At 40.3% G+C, this 23,523-nt stretch overlaps 1 protein-coding gene across 9 annotated transcripts in view; it reads right to left on the bottom strand.

Moving 5' to 3' along the window:
- The window catches only part of ENAH (ENAH actin regulator), a 157,166-nt gene extending 134,478 nt beyond the window's left edge, over window positions 1-22,688 (bottom strand). Inside the window, exon 1 of one of the 9 annotated variants that reach the window (XM_058533618.1) lies at window positions 22,135-22,688. In XM_058533618.1, the coding sequence (XP_058389601.1) occupies window positions 22,135-22,139 (5 nt within the window). In that variant the 5' untranslated portion in view covers window positions 22,140-22,688. Of the gene's footprint in view, window positions 1-21,781; window positions 22,009-22,134 lie in introns of those variants that run through there. The other 8 variants (XM_058533620.1, XM_058533617.1, XM_058533621.1 and 5 more) reach the window with 8 other exon arrangements.
- Window positions 22,689-23,523: the final 835 nt, after the last annotated feature.

Here is a 23,523-nt window from a genome sequence, read left to right as displayed (position 1 = left end):
ATTAGTTACACAAAATGAAATAAGTTGGAGCTCACAAGAAAGCTGGCCAGAAATGGAAATGTGGGGATCAGGAGCACACAGCGGGGAAAGCCCAGGGGTTGAGTGAGATTGGGGAGGAACAAAAGTCAGACTGGAGAAGAGAAAGAAAAGGGAGGAAAGGACCAAGCGATGCAGCCAATGAGGTAAGGGGAGAACCAGGAGAGCTTAAATCACTTAAGTCAGAGGTTCAAGGCCAGGATGGCCAACTGAACTGCCGGCCTGTATGAGGTCAGAGGCGGCCACACAAGACCTCCCCATTCTCGACTCTCAGGAATGCTTTCCTTCTTCTAATCAAGGAGAAAAAATTCTATCAGCACTCAGTACTTCTGAATTCTACAACAAGTTTTTAGGGAAAAGCCTCTTTACCTCCAGAGTTGTTCACGATTTTCTAGCTAAGGAATAACAGTAACTCAGGCTACATCTGAGAAGCACTCCCTGGACGAGGTGGCTACTGAACCTGATTTCAGACGCCTCCACTGACCCCCCAGAGCCCACCGGCAGCATGAAGGAGAGCGCCAGACCCGTTCCTGCCCCAGCTGTCAAGGGAAGTGTCATCTGAAACACGCACTACTTCGTCCCATACCATCCAACCTAGCGAAATAATTAAGGGGGTCGAAAAGCAGAAAGGGGCAGTCACTTCACGCATCCAAAGGAGGACAGCGTTAAACGAAACTTCACTTGGGCAGTGATTGTATCAGAACAGAACTTAAAAAGCAGTTTAAGGAGCAGAGGCTGGTAGCCAGGCCTTCCTTCTCTGGAATCCCATCCCAACCACAATTACCATTCTAGGTGTAACTCAAGATAACAGCCCAACAGAGCCATAAGTCAATTCTTAGACTCAAAGGTCAACATCAAAACACTCTCTGCGGCTGCTGGTTGAGGCGAAATGGACACTCTATACATTTGCTAGCTGGCATGAAAACTGGTACAACACTTTCGGAAAGCATTTGACAATATGATTCAAGGGCTTTTAAAACTGTTTCTGTTTCTTCAGAGATCTAATACTATTTCTGGAAATCTATCTTAAGGAATTAGTCTGCAATTAGGAGGAAAAAAACCCTTTGGTTCATGAAAGCATTTTTCATTATACAAAATCACTTAAACCCATGTAAATAGCCATTTAAAAGGAAATAGGTAAATTACAGTGAAATATGCAACTAATAAAACTCTGAGTTTTTTTTAAAAGCATAGAAAACGCAAAACATATCTACCAAGGGAACAAAGCAAAAAAACGCGTTGAGTATAATCAAACATGTACATAAATGCACAAAAATACGAGGAAATATTTTAAAAGATGGTGCAACTGTGAAGAGAAATGAAAAGCAAACTGACTATAAAGTAAATCTGGTTGAGCAGGATGGGAACATAGAAATGTAGGGAAGATCAAGATCCACGGTTCTCAAGGCAGAAGATCTACCAAAATATTCCGAGGTGGGGGCCGGGCGGGGTGGTGTTGAGGGAAAGGTAAGTTCTTCAGTTAAAAATGGGAATAGAGGTATAGTACCGAGCAGAAACAAAGCGCAGTTCACAAAAGGCTATCCCTTTGCACCGCTTTTCTCCCTTTTCATTCCTGCCTACTGCTCTTTATTCTAGACTGCCAATCCTACAATTAACTCCAGGCTATCCATGAAATGGAAGAGCACGAATTTAGAAGATACTAAGAAGGAGATGATCCAATGCCAACTGGTTTAGACTCTCAACAGCATCACTTTAGAATTCTCTAACAACTATGTATCTTCTTATATATTTATATTAAACTGTCAGAAAGTAATCTGCATTCTCTGTACACTCTCCTGGAAGGATCAGCATGGAAAATGGTCCCGAAACAAACTGAAAAAGGGAATTAAATCCTTTTCATGTGATTTACCATAACATATATCATTTTACGTACAATTAACCATAATATAAAATAAGACACGCTGCATCCTTTTAAAATATTTAGGAAAAAATTGTCCACAATATTGCAAGGATTTACGGCCAAACTAAATTCATTAACAGTGCCAAACACGGTTAAAGTATATTCACGTTACTTGAAAAAGCTCCAAAAAAAAATTTTTTTTAATGCTTGCACATACCACTAAACAGAAAAGAAAGTAATTCCAAAAGAGGGCAACATAACATAGCGGCTGAGAACACAGAAGCACTGGAAAGCTGGGGTTTGAATTCTGGCTCCACTCACAACTAGTGAGCGTTCCTCTCCGCGGCTCAGTCTCCTCATCTGGAACATAACAAAAGTGCTTACCTCACAGGGTCGTTATAATGATTAAATGAGTTAATTTATCTAAAGCATTTAGAAGACAGCCTGGGCTAGGCTACTAAATGGATGCAAAAAGCTATTATTCAGTTCTTGAGACGGAGAGAGGTGATGGTTGCACAACCATGTGAATGTACTTAATGCCACAGAACTGTACACTTAACAATCGTTAAAGTAGTAAATTTCCTGTTATGTATATTTTACCACAATTTTTTAGAAAAAGGCTATTATCCACCATCCATTTGCTATTAAAACATTTTAATTTCTCCTGTAAGAAAACAAACTATCAGATTCTATATAAGACTCTATACAAGTTTAGAACTCCTATAAAAATAATCATCAAATAAGGGATACTGATAGCAACTTCTGGGTCTGTATTTTTCAAAAGGAAATTTCAAAATAATATGTTGTGCTATGGTAAAGCTCTGATGTTCAAATTATTCTACTTGAATCTTCAAGCAAAAATTTACTCACTGGAAATTGGCATTATTACCCCACTTACAGTCACAAAACAAAAATTCTGCTCTAACCTGAAACAACTTGGAAACAGATCTATAAAACCCCTTCTCTGAACCCAAGCATTTCAGTTTATCTTCTACATAAGAACAGAAAAAACTTCACAGACCTTAAATGTAACCAATTACAAAAAGCAACAAAAATCTTTAAAATGCCTGTTTTAAAATAAAACCTTGCAAAATAGCCTGAAACCACTTTTCTCAGATTACAAAATGAACATGTGGTAACAAGGGACAGAGAATACCAATTTACTACACCCTATACTGACTGACAATGTCTGTTGCATAGCAACAAGATTCTGCAGTCTGAAAACAGCACAGAACTCTTTTTCTTGATTTGCCAAGCCACAATTAACCCCATCAAATCTGAGAAAAATAAGCAAAAACAAATTTGCACAGACTACTACCAACATCGGAAGTCTAATGATATAAATTCTAAAACTATAAAATCACAAGCCCAATTTCCAGCCTATCTGCAATTTGAACGTATAGGTATGCCTTTTCTTAGGTTTCTCTATGTCCTAGCAAAAAACTGCTCCTCAATTTTGGACAAGTTTCTTTTAGAAGAATCATCTGCAAGAGATGATTTTTTTAAAATCCTAGGTAATAGCATACCCACACATCTTTTGTTTCATAATTTAGAAGAAGTAATTGGATCCTTTCTGTTTATTTTCTAAAAATCATAATTTAGAAGCAAGGCCTGTAATTTCCTAACAATTAAAATTTTCCCCTCTTTAAAATTTATTTACTGTTCTTATGAATTGCCTATATAGGTAACTAGTAACATTTCACAAATTTTTTTTTCTTTTTTACACAATTGTACTTCATCTAAAGAACAAAAAATAAGTTTGCAGTTCTTCTTGCAATAGCTTTAAATACTTTCACTGTTTTGAGATTTCCTCCTTTCTTTTGAGAAAGTTAAAGGACTGCCACACCCCACCTAAGAAATAGATTAAATACAGACAAAATCAATTTACAACAGTGGTTCTCAACATTTTTGAAGATGAGAAGGCCCTTTAAATTCATGAATTCTACTTTTAATATAGATTGACTGAGAAAATGTAATTTAAAAGCACTTTGAATTTACTAGCTTTTAAATTAATCTGTACATTATCATAACAGCATCTACATATACTTGAAATATAACGCCTATGAAGGCTGGCATTTTTAGATTACAAAGCTTGGTGAACACAGGGGTTCAAGTACTCCAGCCTGGTGGCACAAGCGGTTAAGTGTGCACGCTCTGCTGTGGCAGCCCGGGGTTCGCCGGTTCGGATCCCGGGCGCGCACCGATGCACCACTTGGTAAGCCACGCTGCGGCTGCGTCCCATATAAAGTAGAGGAAGATGGGCACGGATGTTAGCTCAGGGCCACTCTTCCTCAAGAAAAAAAAGGGGAGGATTGGCATCGGATGTTAGCTCAGGGCTAGTCCTCCTCACACACACACACAAAAAAATCCCACAGCTGCCCCCAGAGCCCACAGAATGGAAGTCATTCATCTACTGGAAAAGACTGAATCATTTTGACGACATGGAGTAAAGCACATAGAGGCATAGAAGTGAGACAATACTGGGTTCAGGTCCACGTTCCATCACTTACTAGCCATATACTCTCAGGCAAAGGCATTAACAAGGATAATACGCACCCTGTAGAGTCGCTATAAGGAGTGGAAGAAATAATGTATAGAAGTATTAGTTTCATTACTTTATCTGTCATTCAAAGCCTTATACAATTCAGCCCAATCTGCAGCCTCTCCCATCACTTCCTATACAAACTCCAACACGCGAGTTGAGACAGTATTAGATGTGATCCCAAGAATGGAAAATGAAATTTGAGAAGCAGCATGGAAAGGTAAACAATTAGAGGCCGTATAAAGTTTTAAGAGCCAAGTCTTTGGAATTATGCAGGACTTCGAACCTCAGCTGTCATTAACCAACCATGTGACTTTGGCCAAGTCACTTAAGCATTCTAAGTCTTGGTTTACTCCACTGTCAAACAGCAATGAAGACACCAATCTCATGCCTTATCGTAATTCGTGAAATGAGATGACTCATGTGAAGCACTTAGCCAGTTGCCTGGCCTGTCTAAATGTACAACAAATAAGAGCTATTAATCAAATGTCTACTTATTTTACATAAATAGAAAATATTAAAAGTTGTCATATGTAACTGGCTAGCCCACTTGATTTGTACCCAGTCTGAGCAAATGTCACCCAAAGGTTAGCCTCAGAGACACCACGATCAAAAGCCAGGGACTTGAGCCCTGTGCCAGGCATGTGTTGGATCTTCAGGTATTGGGCCTTTGGATCAATGACGAAAATTTATCAGGTCTTTGGGACCCAAAAGTTAGTCATGAAAATATCCTTAAAAACAATGAGCTAAATTTACTTTAAAGACTTGAACTAACAATGAAGTACAAGTTCTTTGAAATTTTTTTTCATTTCACTTGTTAAAATTCAAAAACTGATTATTTTTCTTCAGATAGTTCCTAACTTACAAATAGGCTTCTATCAACTGATTTTCAGGACAGACCTTCTTTAGTTACCAGGCTGAGGTCTAAGTAACCAAACAGATATAAGTCTTTTGTAATAAAAGTAGGCAACAGCACAAGTGTCACCATTTTTCATTTAAACATAAAACATTTAAATGTTTTAAATACACTCAACATATTTTTAAAGCTTATAAAAGTTATATTGCAGTTCTTGACATTATAGAATTTAGAGTAGTTCTCAACCGGGGTGATTTTCCCCGGACGCAACGTCTAGAGACTACTAGACGGAAAGCTTAGGGGTGAGCTGCTGGCGCATCTAGTTGGGAGAGGCCAGAGACACTGCTAAACATCCTACAGTGCACAGGACAGCCCCAAATATCACTAGTGCTGAGAAACCCTGATTTAGAGGTAGGCAATCACATTATAGGAAAAAATACTACACTCTTTCAAAAGAACTAGGAATACCCAGTTTTTCCAGCATCATTTGTAGAAAAGATCATCCTTTGCTCATTGAATGGTCTTGGCACCCTTGTCAAAAATCATGTGACCATATATGTGAGAGTTTACTTCTGGGCTCTCCATTCTGTTCTGTTGGTCTGTAGGGCTATCCTTAGGCCAGTATCACACTGTTTTGATTACTGTAGCTTTATAATAAGTTTTGAAATCATGAAGTGTGAGTCTTCCAACTTTGTTTTTTTTCAAGATTGTTTTGGCTATGTGGGGTTCAATTCCCTTGAAATTCCATATGAATTTCAGGATGGGGTTTTCTATTTCTGCAAAAAATGCCATTGGGATTTTGACAGAGATTGTACTGAATCTGTAGGTCACTTTGAGTAGTACTGTCAACTTAACGATAGTAAGTCTTCCAATCCATTAACACAGAAGATGTTTTCATTTATTTAGCTCTTCTTTAATTTCCTTCAGCAGTATTTTATAATTTTCAGTATACAAGTCTTTTGCCCCCTTGGTTAAATTTATTCCTAGGTATTTTATTCTTTAGATGCTACTGTAAATGGAACTGCTTTCTTAATTTCCTTTTCAGATTGTTCATCAGTGGTGTATAGAAACACAAGTGTTGATCTTGCAGCCTGCAATTTTGCTAAATTTATTTATTAGTTCTAGCAGCTTCATCGTCGATTTTCTGCATATATTTGTATTTAATATATGTGTATGCATGTCTCCCTCTGTATCTGTCAGCTGGGCAGTTAGCTCATCTGATTCAAGTGAGAGATGAACCAGGCCCAAGTTGTGGTCCACACTCAAATGAGAAATTCAGGCAAGAGTTAATGTTGGAAGTCCTAACCCCCCAGTATCTCAGAATGTGACCTTACTTGGAAACAGGGTCGCTGCAGATGTAATTAGTTAAGATGAGTCATAGACTAGGCCTTTAATCCAATATGACTGGTCTCCTTAAAAGAGTAAAACACCATGGGAAGACAGAGACATACAGAGAAAAGACAGCCATGTGACCACAGAAGCAGAGATTGCAGTGATGAATCTACAAGCCAAGGAACACCAAGGAATGCCAGCAAACACCAGAAGCTAGAAGAAGCAAGGAAGGAATTCTGCCTCAAGACTAACAAAAATCCTGTCTGAGTCTCCAGCCTGCCGGCCTGCCTTACAAACTGCAGACTTGCTGGCCCCACAATTGTGTGAGTCAATTCCTTTAACTAAATAAATAAATACTGGTTCTATTTCTCTGGAGAACCTTGACTCGCAGAAATTATGGGAGCATTTGGGAAAATGGAGGAAGGGAGACAGTAAATTTGGAGGTCACAAAAAATAAACTGCCTACTTCATAATCCATATACCCATGATCTGTATAAAAACCTTACTGAATTACTTTTTAATTTTAGTACTTTTGATAGACTCAGAAAGAACTGCAACAGTTAATCTGTTAAAGAGAAACAGGACTGCTGATTTGGGTGATAGATATTTATTTTGTATAAGATTTCCAGGCAGGGAAAAAATACACACACACACACACACACACACACACACACACACACAGCTGATGTGTTATCCTTATACTTTCAAGTACATACTAAAATTTTTTAATCTAATTATTATACCATGACATCTTCATTTTGTCATTTATTCATACCTCTATGTAACTTTATTAAAGGAGTATAAAAACACACGTTTAATATAAAATTGTTCAAAGTACTGTCCTAATACCTTTGAAAATTAGATGATTTAGCTAGAGAATTAAAATGGCAAGGCCTAAAACAATCAAAAATCATGAGTTTAGTTTCTTAATTTATTTTTAAAAAGTTATTGGAAGTCCCTGATTGTACCCAGCATGTTACGAAGTACTCAGAGAAATGGGCCGTGAGTAAAAGAAGCTTATACTTGATGTTTTCAGGGGAAATTTAGTCTGAAGTACCAAATGAACTGGACGGCCAACAGATGCTGCGAGTTCCCTAAGACAGAGACTTAGCCTGGAGTGATCACTAAAGACATAAACTAGAAGAGGAAATGGAAGCAAGAGAGAGACTGAGTGAGCAAAGAGAAGGCAGCTTTCCAGAAGACAGAACAAAATTAATGAAACCAAAACCCATCAGCACCTTTGGGGAATAACAAACACAATTCTGAGATGAATTCACGTAGGCAGTACTGCAAGGCAAGGCTGGAACGTTTTGCGGAGGACCCTGAATGCTGGACTGGGACATCTCTTCTGTGTGCCAGGGGGTGAACCTGAAGGATTTTTAGGAGGAAGTTTGGGAATAGCTGACCAAGTAGGGACCAAGCATATGAAGGGAGGCAGAATGAGAGACTTGGGGTGGCCGCTGGGGGCGAAAAGGGACTTGTTCCTAGTGATGCAAATAATGGTTCTACAGGTCAAAGGGTCTGCTTTTCAATTTAAAGGTTCATCTTAAATTTTAAAACATCATTTTAAAACAGAAGTCTTTCATATTAAAAGTTAAAGAAAAAAGGCAAAAGAACATTCAGGAGCTTGAACTCATTTAAAAAAATAAAAAGTTATTTATGGTGCAACAAAGAAAACAATAAATAGAATATACCAAATCCATAAATCCTCTAAATGCATTATGGCAAACCGCAAAACAAGGCAATGGATTATTAATCCTGTTTTGCAGAGAAAGAAATTGAGATCTGGGACAGCCAAGGTCTCATAGCCAGTAAATGGCAGAATGACTTTGAAGCCTAACTATCTCCTGCCAAAAGAAAAACACCTAGAAAAACTTCCATATCCAGAGGAATATAAAAAGATGACGTTCAGAGGGATTTCCTTTAACGTAGCTGATTTGAACAAAACAATAGATGAGCAGAACAATACTAAAGCGATACAAAATAACACTGGCAATCTGCTGTGACTAAAAGGCATACATACCAGAGAAAACTTTTAAATATTATTTGCAGACAACACTATTTAGAAAAGAATCAAACAAAAATGTACGAAATAGTCTCTACCCTCCCCATACCACGTACCGCTCTTCACAGCTCTTGAAAACTCATTGATGCCTCCTCCCCCACTAAACTGAAACCATAAGGGAATGGGTCGTGTCTATGCACATCTTTACTTTTTTATAAGTTTTTGAGGTTTTATCTTATTGGGCAATTTTACTAACTTTGGAATCACAGAACAAGAGGAATCATGTAGGAAGGAGGCCATGATAAGGAGGAGTTTGGTCTTAATTCTAAGAGCAATGGCACACCACTCAAGTGCTTTCAACATGAGACAGAGCATCAAATCTGAATTTCAGAGAGATCTGACTGCTACATGGACTACACACTGGATGGGGTAATAAACCAACGCAATCAATTAGAGAATCCAGAACAACACATATGTAAAAATGTAACGTAAGACAATATACGATCAGGGGGTCTTAGTATGATTCATCGTCAGACTCCCATAAATTGTCAGATTGCCCAGGGAAGCAGAAGTAATCCCAACACAAAAATATCCACTAATGAACTAACCAGAAAATTAGTTCCTATCCAACATCCTTCCCAACGCGGCATTAGCCTCTGTAGGTCCGTTTCACCTTTGCCCTGTCAGTCTCTCAATGATTGGCAGGTATTTCAATCACAAAGTAACACAATGCAAAATCATCTACACAGCCAAAGTGCAAACCTTCCGAAAGATGCAAGTCTCTGTGAAATCACTGACAACGATGGGAACTGTTCGCAAACACCAGCAGAGCCACTGACAAAAATGAAGATTTGAGAGGGCCACTGACTGAAGGAACAAGAGGGAACTTAATGGGGTGATAAATATGTTCTGTAGCTTGACAAGGTTGGTGGCTACACAGGTGTGTACATACAGTAAAAATTCATCAAGCTGTATGTACACTTATGATTTATGCGTTTAGCCGTATATAAATTCTACCTTAAGGGGGAGGGGGCTACACAAGAAGGGATGGTCCTCCTTCCTCAAAGAATTACTGGGTCTGAACGTGAAGCCCAGAAGTCCCATGGCCTCCTGGCTACCAGTGTGGAGGTGAATCGGACACTAACGATGGCAAACCAGACCCAGGTTCTCAAAGGCATCAGTGAGCCACTGAGTGGAGCAGCCCCCTCTTCCTCTGGACTTGCAATGACATAGTCAATTTTCTTAATGTTTAAGCACTTTAAGTCTGTTACTTGCAGCTGAAAGCATTTGAACAGATACAATCAGTTAATAAATGGAGAAAGCTAACCAAGATGAGATAAAGGAGGTCAAAAGAAAATAATCTGAAAATCTAAGTGAAGCCCCTGGGCTTTACTAAGGAAGCCCTTGAATAGTTTGGCAAAAATGACTTTCTCAAGGATCATACTGGAAAAGTCCATCATAATGTGAAGGATATAGTTTCATGCTATCTTGCAATTTTTTAAGAAAAATTGTGCAAAAAAAAAAGCAACCAACACTTGATTCAAATTCTTCCATTCTAAGAATTTAACACATAGTTGCAACCGTAACATGAATGTTTTCATAATTTTGTTTCATTTTTCAAGATTAAAGTCAAATAAAGCCTTGTCTCCCTATCCCTGCTATCTCTGAAATGTTGCTCCTATTCTAGTTCAATTCATTCTACATGGCCTTGTTCTTGTACTATTTTCAGAAAATAAAGAACTCTTATATGATGAAATCACAAAGAAAAATAAACTATTTGCTCATACATCAACATTTAGAAAATTTAAATATAGACCTCAGTTCATAAAAGCTAACCATCACAGGAGGGCCCTAGAGCAGACTGGCTAAAAACATGGCCTGGGATCCAGATTACTGGGATGGAATCCCAGTTCCACAGTTTACTAGCTGGTGACCCTGGACAAGTCACCTGACCCTCTGTGACTCAGTCTCCTCACCTATAAAATGGGGATAATAACAGTTCCTACCTTATAAGGTTTTAGAGTGTTAAATGGTTGATATGGGAAATACTTTAGGCAGTAAGTACTCAATAACTGTTAGCTATTATATTTCAAAATCTAAGAAAACCAAGGAATAGAAATGCCAACATTGGGATTAACTTAATTAGCGAAGGAAAAATTTTTTTAAAAACACAAGCTTTATGTTTAAATACAAGCACATACATTTTAAATAAAATTAAAACAAAAATGAGAACAGATGTACTCATAGTAAAAATGAGCTACAATTTCTAAATATATAAGAACTTTTTTAAAAGTACCATATCAAACCTATTAAACCAGAAACTAATGTGCTGCAGCACTTTACTAAAGATGAAATAAAAAAATGTGAACATATGGAGAGAAAAAAAGAAGGGAAAAGTTGGTATTATAAAAGGGTCAATTCTTCCTCCATTCATATTAATTCATTAGTTTAACAATTCTAATTAAAACGTCAACAGGTTTAAGGGTATAATTTTTCTTTCTTATTTCATCTTTATTTGTTTTAATTGATGAAATGATTCTAAAAAGAATATATTAAAATAGAGAATACAGTAAATGAAAAGAATATATTAAATGAAATAGCAAATATGGTTTTGAAAAATAAAATGAACAGTAACTTCCCTAAAAGAATTAATTAAATGAATATAATCAATGAAATAGCAAAGTTTTGAAAAATAAGAAAACAAACAGTAACTTCCCTTACCAGATATTTAAAAAGTTATAAAGTTTGAGTAATTAAAATAGTGAGGTATTAGCATAGAAATAAACAAATAATTAATAAGTCCAGAAACAGAACTAAGTATTTATGGGAATTCAGTATACAATGAATGTGACATTTCAAATCAATGGGAAAGGATGGACTACTGAACAAATGATGCTGACAAATGACTATTTGATATTTAGTTAGAGACTAACCTCCCAATTTACACCAAAATAAATTCCAGGTGGCTTAAATTTTAACATAAATGAAACTATAAAAGTAATAGAAAATGTAGGTTAACATGCATACAATTTTAGGTTGGGGAAAGCATGACACCAAAGGCAGAAACTACAAAGGTAAAGACTGACAGATTTGACATGAAATTTTAAAACTTCTATACCAAAACAATCAGAAGTAAGAGAGACAAACGTAGAAGACACTGTGGTAGGTTTTACATCATGGCGCCCAACGACTCACACCTCTTGAGACATCCATGTGTAGTCTCTTCCCACAATGCCTCTGGGCTTGACGATGTGACCTGCATTGGCCAAGAAGACACATGGGGACAGGCTGCAGGCAGAGGTCTGATAAGAGCTTGCTCAGTGGGGCATGATCTTGTGGAATGATGCTATGACTAAAGGAGAGACAGACAAACACACCACATGGACCCAACCAAGGAATGAAAATATGTGAGTGCATCCAGGTGAGACCAGGGGAAGAACCGCCCAACCAACTCAGACACGTTTTACTAGGTTTTGAGGCGGTTTGTTATACCACATTAGGTAACTGACATAATACATCTGCACTATAAACGGTTACTTATTAACGATATCATATATCATTACAAGAAAACTAAACATCCCATTGAGAAATCAAAGCACACGAACAGATGATTCACACAAAAAGAGAGATGTCCAATAAAGGCACGAAAAAATGTTCAACTCTACTAGTAATCAAAGAAATACAAATTAAAACGAGATAGGGGCCAGCCCAGTGGCGTAGCAGTTAAGTTCACGTGCTCTGCTACGGCGGCCCAGGGTGCACAGGTTCGAATCCCAGGCACGGACCTACGTACTGCTCATCAAGCGAGGTGTGGTGGCATCCCATATACAAAATAGAGGAAGATGGGCACAGATGTTAGCTCAGGGCTAATCTTCCAATTTTCCTCACCAAAAAAAAAAAAAAAACAATGAGATAAACCTTTCGCCTATCCAATTGGTAAAGATTGAAAAGGCTAAGCTTAGAATGCCTTGAGCTGGCCAGAATGTGGAGAAACCGGCCAACTCATCTACTGCTGCTAATTCGGTAATGTGTATCAGAAACTGATTCAATTCCCTCTGGTCTGGTAATTTCGTTTATTATTCACTCAAATACTTATTGCATACTCACAGAGGCCTGTGCGGGGAGCTAGGAATACAGCCAGATCAGGCAGGACCTTAATAATTTTGGTTTTATTATTAATTTGGGTTTTATTCTAAGAGTACAAAGATGCCACTGAAGGCTTTAGCAGAGGAAATAACTATCTGATTTCCATGTTAAGATCATTCTAACCGATGCACGGAAAATGGGGGGCAAGAATGGAAATGAGGAGACACTAATTGCTCAGGTGAGAGTAACAGCAGCCTGGACTGGAGAAGTGGCAGTGAGATGGAGAGAAGCAAGTGGAGGTCGACCTGGCAGGACATGCTGACAGAGAAGAAATAAATGCTATTCCTTGATTTTACTTCTGGGAATTTATCCTAAAATACATGTGCAGATATAAAATATCAGATATGTGCACAAGACATATCCAAAGATGTTCATAGCAGTGTTTTTTATAATAACAAAAATAATGGAAAAAAATCTAAAAGCCCATCCCTAAAAGATTAATTAAGTAGATTAAGGTCATCTAAAGCATAGTGAAAATACTACGCAGTCACTTAAAATTATATAGATCTGTATTTAGTGACAGGAATTATGTGGAAAGGGGCCAGTTACAAAATACATAATATAATTTCACCTTTACATAGTATGATCTCACTTTTATTTAAACATATTCATACACACACACAAGCACATTTATGACTGCATATGTGCATTAGAAAAAGCCTAGAAAGCTATACATCAAAATTTCAAAATTCTAGATGGTTTGGATTTGAGTTATTAACATCTTTATACCTTCCATACTTTCTAAAATCTACACAAAACCTATACTGCTTTATAACGGAAGGAAAAAAGTGAAAAACAAAACACTGACCAGACATTTGTTTGGACAATAGTAATTGGTTCATTCTCTTAAAATACTACAGACACAAAGATTAAAGAGACTACAAAGAAATAAAAATAACTCTAAGTTTTAAATAACTTGTAATTCATAAATCTTCAACTGTTAAAAACTGAACAGTCACAATTTTGCTTGCAATACCAGTTTAACATGAGATGAGAATCTGGGAGAAGAAGGGACATTTCAGGATTGCAGAACAAAGAGACACTCAAATATAACCAAAACTTAATCATTATAAAACCTACACAGAAAGACCCCTTCACTTCACTGTAAAACAAGCAATTTGGACTCCATTGAGATTTGACCTAAAGAGCTCCTCATCTTATTTCACTTATGTTCTGGGGTGCTTTATGAAGCTTCTTCCCTACCAAGGTGACACATATAACACAGACACTAAAAAAGACAGGAGACTGTGCGGCCGGCCCAGTGGCACAGTGGTTAAGTTCACGTGCTCCACTTCAGCGGTCCAGGGTTTGCAGGTTCGGATCCCGGGCACGGACCTACGCACCACTTATCAAGCCATACTGTGGCAGACGTCCCACATACAAAATAGAGGAAGATGAACACAGATGTTAGCTCAGGGCCAATCTTCCTCACCAAAAAAAAAAGATAGGCAATTGAGGAACTTGGAAGCACAGTTAAAGGTAGTCATTTGACTTTATCTCAACCAGATGTACTGGTTACCAAGACCAGATGTTCTAGAAGGCCCTTACCCACTGGAAAAGTACTCAGTCTATTTAAAAATGTCATCAAGGCTACTTCATTTCCCAAAGATGAAACTTTCTTTGGTATCTGAGATTACTGTAAACAGACCCAAGAAAAATCACCACCCAGAGTAAATAGTTTTCGGAAGATTCTGATGGATGTGCTTCATTGAATTTATCAGTGACCTTAGTGATCCTTACTTATAACAAGGCGACCAGAGAGATGGCTGCTACCCTGGCTTGAAGATAGGGCTCCAAAATTTGTTCAGGCCTCTCCAAGGCACCATTATCAATGCTGCCCCTTCAGCACTCCCTACGGAGAAAAGCCCAGGGGCTCTGTCTTCATTCTCTTCTTCAGAAAATATGAAGATGTCAATTTAAAATATTAATCCAAAGCAATAAAAATGTATAAACAGGGCCGGCCCAGTGGCTTAGTGGTTAAGTGTGCGCGCTCTGCTGCTGGCGGCCCGGGTTCGGATCCCGGGCGCACACCGACGGCACCACTTCTCCTGCCATGCTGAGGCCGTGTCCCACATACAGCAACTGGAAGGATGTGCAGCTATGACATACAACTATCTACTGGGGCTTTGGGGGGAAAATAAATAAATAAATAAATAAATAAATGTATAAACAATGTAAAGCAAACGAGACCCTCTTCTGATATTATCTATTCTAGTGAAAAAGTGAAAATAATAATCCAAGGATGGGGGAGTGGAGGTTGAGCTACAATTCACATACCATAAAACTGATCATTTTAAAGTATAAAATTCAGTGGTTTTTAGTATATTCACGAGGTTGTGCAACCATCACCACTGTTTAATTCCAGAATATTTTCATCACCCCAGAAAGCAAGCCCATATCCACTCAGAAAAACAGTCACTTTCCATTCCTCCTTCACTCTCCCCAGACTCGGGCAACCATTCGTCTACTTTCTGTCTCTATAGCCAGGCCTATTCTGGACATTTCACATCAATGGAATCATATGACATGTGGCCTTTATGTGTGACTTCCTTCACTTAGCACAATGTTTCCATCCGCATCGTGGCATTCCTTTCGATGGTCAAATATTATCCCATTGTAGGGATATACCACATTTTGATTATCTGTTGATCAGACAACGGGCATTCGGGTTGTTTCCACTTTTTGTCTATTAAGAATATCGCTGCTATAAACATTTGCGTACAAGTTTTTGTGTGGACACATGTTTTCACTTCTCTTGGGCAGCCACCTAAGAGTGGCACTGTTGGGTCATATAGCAACTCCATGTTTAACTTTTTGAGGAACTGCCAAACTGTTTTCTAACGCAGCTGTACCATTTTACATGATTTTTCACATTCTTAACATAAACTTAAGACATGTCAGACTTTCATAGAAGTAAGGGATTTACTCTTATCAAGCCCATTTTATGTGCCAAGCGTTATGCCGGGGTTTTATATAATTTCTGATTTAATTTTCCCAACAACTCTGTAATGCAAAAACTATCTCCATTTTCCAGAAGGAATTCAAATCTCAAAAACTGTAACCTACTCAAAAATCAATTAGTTAGTAAATGTCAAAATAGAATGCAAACTCAGGCTGACTTCACAGCCTGTACTCTCCACCCTCTACCATGCAACCTTTATACTTAGATATATGCACACTGCTTCACACCAGACGGATTCTTGGGAAAAGTTACACATTAATTAAATTTATTATAATCATTATAAAACAGAAGGTTCTCAATGTACAGAAATTTCTAGAAAATATGAGATCGCTTGCGTAAATCAGCCTCCTCATTTATTTTCTTTAGTAAATGATTTCTATATATAGGGTTACTTAAAACAAAACGTATCTATCACTCACCTAAGCATTATACAGATTAGCTTTCTCCATCCAAGTTGTAGGCACTGACAAAAAAAATCTGGATATCTTCTGCTATGGACTGAACTGTGTCCCCGCAAAAGCCGTATGTTGAAGCCCTAACCCCTAATGTGACAAGATTTGGAGACTGAGTTTTTAGCAGGTTAATTAAGGTTCAATGAGATCATAAGGGTGGGGCCCTAATCTGACAGGATTGGTGACTTTATAAGAAAAGGAAGACAGATCTCTCTCTCTCTCTCTCTCTTTCTCTCTCTCTCTCTCTGCCAGGTAAGGACACAGCGAGATGGCAGTCCACAAGCCAGTAAAGAGAGCCCTACTAGAACCCAACCACGCTGGCATCCTGATCTCAGACTTCCAGCCTCCAGAACTTTCAGAAAACAAATTTCTGTGGTTTAAGCCACCTAGTCTATGGAATTTTGTTATGGCACCTCGAGTTGACTAATACACCTTGCTTCATGAATACCACCAACTATCCAATTATTTTTTTTTAATTCATAGCAGTTTTATTTATAATTGCAAAAGAAGAGGGGAAAAGTTATTGGTATTTTAAACACTAATAAGAATCAAAACAAAGCAGGCATTCAATGGAGTAGAAATAAGCTAAATCAACAGACATGCATAAACTTGCTGCTCAAAAATATTTACAAATCCCATGATCAAAGACACTCAAAAACAGAAGGATGGCCCTTCTATGAATTCAGGGTTTAACGAGACAGTCAAGGAAAGAGGGTGTCCTACAAAGGGCTGTGAAGTTAGGCAAACCTGAGTCTGGCTCTTTTGGGAGCACTTCTGAGCTTTGTGTTTGAGTAAGAAGCAAACCCTACATCTATCCCTCTGGTCATGATGCTGGTTTTTGTTTGTTTAAATTAAATAACTTTATTAACATTTAACATACGCCAAATACTATATTACACCCTATCGTACCCAGCAGAGCTTCTAGAACATTACAGGTACTCCAAAAATGGTGGTTGTGATTGTCAGCGACTAGATTCTGGAAAAGGACACTCCAGGTCAAACTCAAAAATTTACATGAGCACCCACTGTTTGCCAAATATTTTGCTGGTACCATGAATATAAAAATGCAGTCCCTGCCTGCAAGGAATTACAATGGAGAGGGACAGACAGATCCAGATAATTATAAAACAACGTAATAAAGGCAACAGCAAAAAAATATGCAGAGTGCATAGGAACACAGGAAGAGCTGAGAGGCAGATAAATCAGAGACTACCTCCCAGAAGGTCTGACAAGGAATTCCCTTCCTGCTTTCTATTCCAGAAAACTTCATATGCCCTTATTTGGGGAAGCATCCACTGAGGTACAGCCTCAGCTCAGATTCTCTCTTTTAACTTTTACTTCAACGCAATCCCATCCATCGATTTCAAAGAAAGAGGAGGGAGGAGAGGGGGGAAAGGAAAAGGCAACTTGAAGTTGGCACAGGAAGAGTTTAAGTATCCTTCCCCCCCCACAATCGCATAAAAATCGAAATCACATTTTTCCAAATCCTTCTTACACTCACGATAAAGACTGGGTGTTCTACAAGCTATACAATCACCCCGGATTTAAGCTGTGTGTAGGTAAGTAACTGAAACCATCAGTCCACTAGGCACTTTCTTCTATATCAGCCAAATGGGGCCTGCCCAGTCACTCCGCTTATTCCAGCTGGGCTGACAGCGTATCCAAGACCTTAACTGTTGTATAAACTTCAGGAAGTTTTCTCCATTAATCCACACTTCTTCAATATTTATTCACTTAATAAATACCTACAATGCAAAACAATGCCTTTTGTAAGGCACTGACATTCCAAAAAAAAATGCAAATTTGGCTCCTGTCCCTAAAATAAACCTCTGTGGGAAAGTCACATCCAGGAGCTACAAGTACAAATGAAGACCCATGGGAACAGAGAGACTACTATTTGTATCCTTTCACGGACACCTCACTTGACACTACAATCCTGTGAAATAATAGAATTATCTCCATTTTTACCAGTTTGTTCAGTTAACGAGTCAGCATATAAAACGTGGATCTTCTGAGCCCTGACAGCAACATTAATATTAAATAAATATATTTAAAAATATATACTAAATTTATCATCACCATAAATGAAGGCAACGAAATCACAAGAAGTATTTCGAAGACTCTAAATATACACAAAGAAAGGAAATTTAAAGACCAGTTTCCTCATCTATAAAACACGAAGGCTGGACCAGATCACAGACGGTTAAATAAGTAGCATTCCTGGAAACATTCTCCACTGCTACTCTCTGGGACCGATGTCCCAATCGAACATTACGAACCACAGCAGGCTTTCCCACCAAGCCCAGAAATGCGTCCACGTCCTTATCAACACGGCGGCCACTACCAACCGGAGTTCATTGTTACATGCTGCCCAGGCAGCTCCGACTGCTGGCCACCCTATGAATGAGCCACGTCCACAGTGTCCTGTCCTCAAGAGCCCTAGTCAGCTTCTGCAGACTCATGCCTATGGCTTCCTTTACGGAAGCAGATGAGCAAACCTACTTGCCATCCTCAACTAGATAAGGCCCAGAAAGGTGAAGCAAACTACCCACAAGTTTTACATAACTAGTCCAAAACAGCGCTAAGCCTCAAAACAAGAGTAACATAATTGTGTAACGCTGACAAATACACAAAGCACCTTCTCTTCTATTATCATTTGACCCTGACTACCCAGGAAAGAATTATCCCTATATTTATACAGTTTAAAATAAGGATCAGTGAAATGATGTGATTCGGTCAAGGTCATCCAGCTAGTAAGGGGCTTGGATGAATCCTCACAACCCCACAACATCTTTTTACATGAGAAAGTCACAGAGTAGTGAGTGGAAGCCTGGACTAGTTAACATCCACCCAAAAATGTCAATCCAAAGTCTCCTGAGCTGTTCTTAACCACTAGGCTACATGCAACTCTTTTAGATCAGATAAGCTCCTCTTTCTATAAAAAACAATCTCGAGTAACTAAACAATTAGTAAAAAAAAAAAAAAAAAATTAAATTATTTAAAAGGCATACACTCTACTAATATTACATATATATATATACACACACACCTACCACAATCACAAACCATCTTATACTTTGGAAATATCACATAAATGAAAAATAAGAATAGCACTAAAAAGTTGGATGTTACACTAATAAAAGTATCAGTTTTTTGAGTCTCAACCCTTTCACTGTCTTGTAAAAGAAATACACTTTCTCATTTTTTTAATTCTCATCTTTAAGCCAAGTATTAGCAAGTAATTCTACATAGAGCTTTTCACATGTGTAGAATGCCTTTAATATTGTTTCAGGAATGTTAAGCATTATTCAGTTCTCTTCCGTATAGAGATTATTACATTATATTGCAATGAGCATGCTATTCCTAAAATTAAAGTCATCTGAGAGATCTTATCACAAATACTCAAACCACAACATAGTCATCATATCCTCCGTTCAGAATTCTAACTTAAGTGGAAATTCCTACCCATGCATTCCTATTTCTGGATGGCCTTTAAAACATCAGAACTAGTCCTTAATATAACTACAAGACTCAATTAAATAGTATAACATTTATATCCTACAGTACTTGGAAGCATCATTAAGACTAAGCCAGATATTAATAAAACCTGAAAAGCCTTTTCTTAAGCATCAAAATATCCCAAAGCTTTTTGTAACCAGCACAGGAACCTTTTACTCCCATACCAGACCACCCTACTTTCATAGGTATCTAAGGAAATGTGTATACACGAGTTGCACACACCACCTCCCAAATAATCCGATGCCTTCCAAAGTGAAAAGCTGATCCTCTTTTCTGCTCTTAAATTATTCAAAATTACCTTATAAAGAATTACTGTAGATGACTTGAAAAAACAGTTCAGACCTGTGTACCATGATCTACATTTATGCTGCTGGAAAGCATCAGTGTGACTCCTCTCTCTCTGCATTTAATAAGGAACAGAGCAGGAAAACAGCTTAAAAATCACAAGTTACTTTTTATTAGAAAAGGAACTTTAAATGAAGATTTAAGTGAAGACATAATTTGCCTGTGACTGATTGACAACTAGACATGATAGTGATCAAACTTCACTGCATACCGAAAACTTTTTTTTTTTTTTGGTTCATCACCTCTGAATCAGACAACTTTACGATCCTTTTATTTAAAAAATCCCACTTTCACTGTGTTACATTTCTCAGCGTTGAGATAAATCCACCCAAAGTTTGGAAAAAACTGATAACTTCTGGTCCGCAAGAGCCCTATATAGCATTAAGTCTTCAAAGCAGAAATCAACAATACATAGCATAACAAGATGTAACATTACGTATGTTTTATTATAGTTCTTGAGTTTTCAAGGACATTATTCACGATGCCATATTCACAAATGGCTCAAGTTTTTCAAGCCATGTTTTACGAAGATTATGTTTTTTGGTTTGTATGCCATAATTACATTTTCAACTGATCCACTACATTTGAAAATAACTTGTGTGAAATCACTAAGGAAAAGGGTCACTTAGACACACAGCATTAAACACAATTTTTTAGGCCATCAAAATAAAGGTCTATAACTTGGAATCAGAGAAAAACACAATGCAAATTCACAGTAAGCTAAAGTGAAAATTCAACACAGCTATACCACAAAAAAATATATAAAAAAACCAAATGGGAAAGTGCTCAACCTTGATAGGGGGAAAAAAAAAAAACCTTAAGTTTAAAATGGAAACTACTTAAATTGAGAAAGAATTCCAATGACATGACATTTTCTTGCCAAAGCGAAAGAATTTGTAGATTATATCATTCAAATCTCATTGTATTATATTATAAAGGTCTTGGCAACGGTTGGCCATTAATCTTTAACACAAAGAAGATTCAAACCCAAATAACTGTAAGACTATCTCTTCCAGGAGACAGAAACGGAGTAATTTACTTTATTTACAATTGTTTAACCTAAAAGGAAGGCCTATAAAGGATGATAACGCAGAATGGATCAGCCTTCTGTCTACCAAGTCCCAGTTCTCACGAAGTCTTGCACCAATCCGAAAAGAGAAGGTTATGGACACAAAACAGGCTTAGGAAAGGCTGAAAAAAATCTCCAACAAATGACACACCACATCATGGTTTATTCTCTTACACAATTGGAGAAACGAGAAAGACAAAGATCACACCATATGTTTCAGCGTATCAATTAAAAAAAATATCTTCCGACGGTACATTCAATTCTTTTCTTTGGGACTGAAAACATAATTTAGCTTCTGTTTTATTGATTATAGAGGAAAGGGAAAAAGCCAGCTACTGCAATGCAACAGAGGCTGCTACAGAAGGAGAGAGAAGGGTTTTCCAAACACATCCCTCTCCCACCCCCGTTTACACACCCCAAATAACTTACTTATCCCGGCCTTTTATTGTCCCCCCCCACATATAAACCTAATAAATCCTTTCCCTTCCCCCACCATGGTGAATTTCACCTTTCAGACCTCCCTCACCTTCCACTCCCAGGGCACTTGATTACCCGCAGAGATTTCAGATCTTTCAAACTTTTCTTCCTTTTTCCACGAAACACTCGAGTTTTGTAATAAAAGCGCACGACATCTTTACAGATCTACAGAAGAATACCTGTTTCCCAGCAACATGCACGCTTCGATTCTCGAACCCCTCCCCATCTCGCAGGTTTGGCTGGCAAAGGCTGGGGGGGAGGGAGCCAGGAGCAAATGAAATTTAGGAAGGGAAATCCAGGGCGAAAGAGGAGCGTTTGAGGAAAAATGGGCGAACGTCGAAAAGAGAGCCCCCCCACCCCGAAATAAGAGGGGCTACAAAGAGAGGGTGACAAGAAAGAGAAATTGGAAGGGACAAAAGGGGGGGTAAGAGCCCGGGGAGCCGCGCCGGGCCGGGCGAGGGAAGGCGGGGTCCGGGGACAGCGGGGATCGCGGCACAATGGCCTGGCGGCGCCCGCCCCGCGCGCCCCTCACCTCATGGTGCCGGCGCCGCCGAGGTGTCCCCAGCAGCCGGGAGACGCCGAGCCGAGGGGGGGGGGTCTGTGCTCCGGGGGCGGGGACGCAGCTCGGAGACTGGAGACAGCGTGCGGCTCCTCCTCGGGGCGCGCGGGGGCTACACCATCTCCGCGCACAAAGCCGCGGCGCCGGCCGGAGCGGGAGCGCAGACAGCGCAAGAAAGGCTGGGGAGGGGGCGGAGAGGCCGAGGCGCCGAGCGGGTCCGCGGCGGCCGCCGCCTCCCGCCTCCCCCGCCGCCGCCGGAGCTCCCTCGGCCGCGCTCGGAGGGGTGCCCCGGCCGCCGCTCCCAGGCCCGCGCCCGCCGCGCCCGCCGCCCAGGCCGTGTGCAAGCGGCAGCTGCGGCAGCCGCGGGAGGAGAGTCGGGATCGCCGCGAGCGGCCCGGGAGAAGGCGGGGCGCGCGGAGGAGCACGCAGGCGCCGCCCTCCTCCCCTCCTTCCCCGGGGGCGAGGGGGCGGTGCGCGGGGAGGGGAGGCGGGGGGCCGGGCGCACCCCCCGCCGAACTGCGGGGAGCGGGAGGGGCGCGGAGGGGCGGCGACGGCGGGGCGGCGAAGGCTCTTTGTTGCTCCCCTCCGGCCCCCCGGGATGGGGGCTGCCCCCCCCACCAGCCCGCTGCCCGCGGAGGTCTGCGCCCGGGGTCGTCCTTGGCCGTCGGCCCCCTCCCGGTCGCCTCCTGCTCCCCTGAGGCTGGGGGAGCTCCCGCGCGGGCACCCGCGGGACCTCCGAGGCGCGGGACCCGTGGGGAGCGGGAGGCGGCGATCGGGACGGGTGACTGGGCACAGGGCCGGGCCGGGGGACTCCGGATCTGCTGGCGGCCGGGTGCCCTCGCGCGGGGCCTGTCCTCAGCTCGCCCTGTTGCTCTCTCAGGACCGCGACCTGGGCGAGCCGGTGGGCATCCCGGCCGGCCCCACTGCCCGCCCCCGCCGCGCGGCGGCCCCCAGCGAGTCCCCCGGCACGGGGGGAGGGGGTGGCGTGCAGATGTAAAATATGGTCCTCATTGTTCGCGGCGCTCCCGTTCTTCCCGAGGAACCCCAGCCTGCTGGACCGATGTAACGGGCTGATATGCACAGGCTATGTTTAGGGATGACTTCATCCCCAGACGAACGCAGCCAACTCGCGGGGAAACGCAGTCGCCGGGAGACGCGCGCTCAGACGTGTGCAGCCGCGGGCGTGGAAGGGGAGAAACGCAGCCAGCGAAGCCGCTTTCTATCGTCATTAGCAAAAAGGGAATTCCAGCGGGGGGGGGCGGGGAGGGATGTGAACTGATGATAGTTTTAAGTTTTCCGTCATTCACATGGTCTTGAAATCACCTCCTTTAAAAGGTAACTGTAAAATGCTGGAGAAGCAAA

The sequence above is a fragment of the Diceros bicornis genome, chromosome 38, assembly GCF_020826845.1.
Source record: "Diceros bicornis minor isolate mBicDic1 chromosome 38, mDicBic1.mat.cur, whole genome shotgun sequence".
NCBI lineage: Eukaryota > Metazoa > Chordata > Mammalia > Perissodactyla > Rhinocerotidae > Diceros > Diceros bicornis.
Note: the sequence above shows the minus strand (reverse complement) of the source record. Positions and strands in the feature narration are given on the sequence as shown.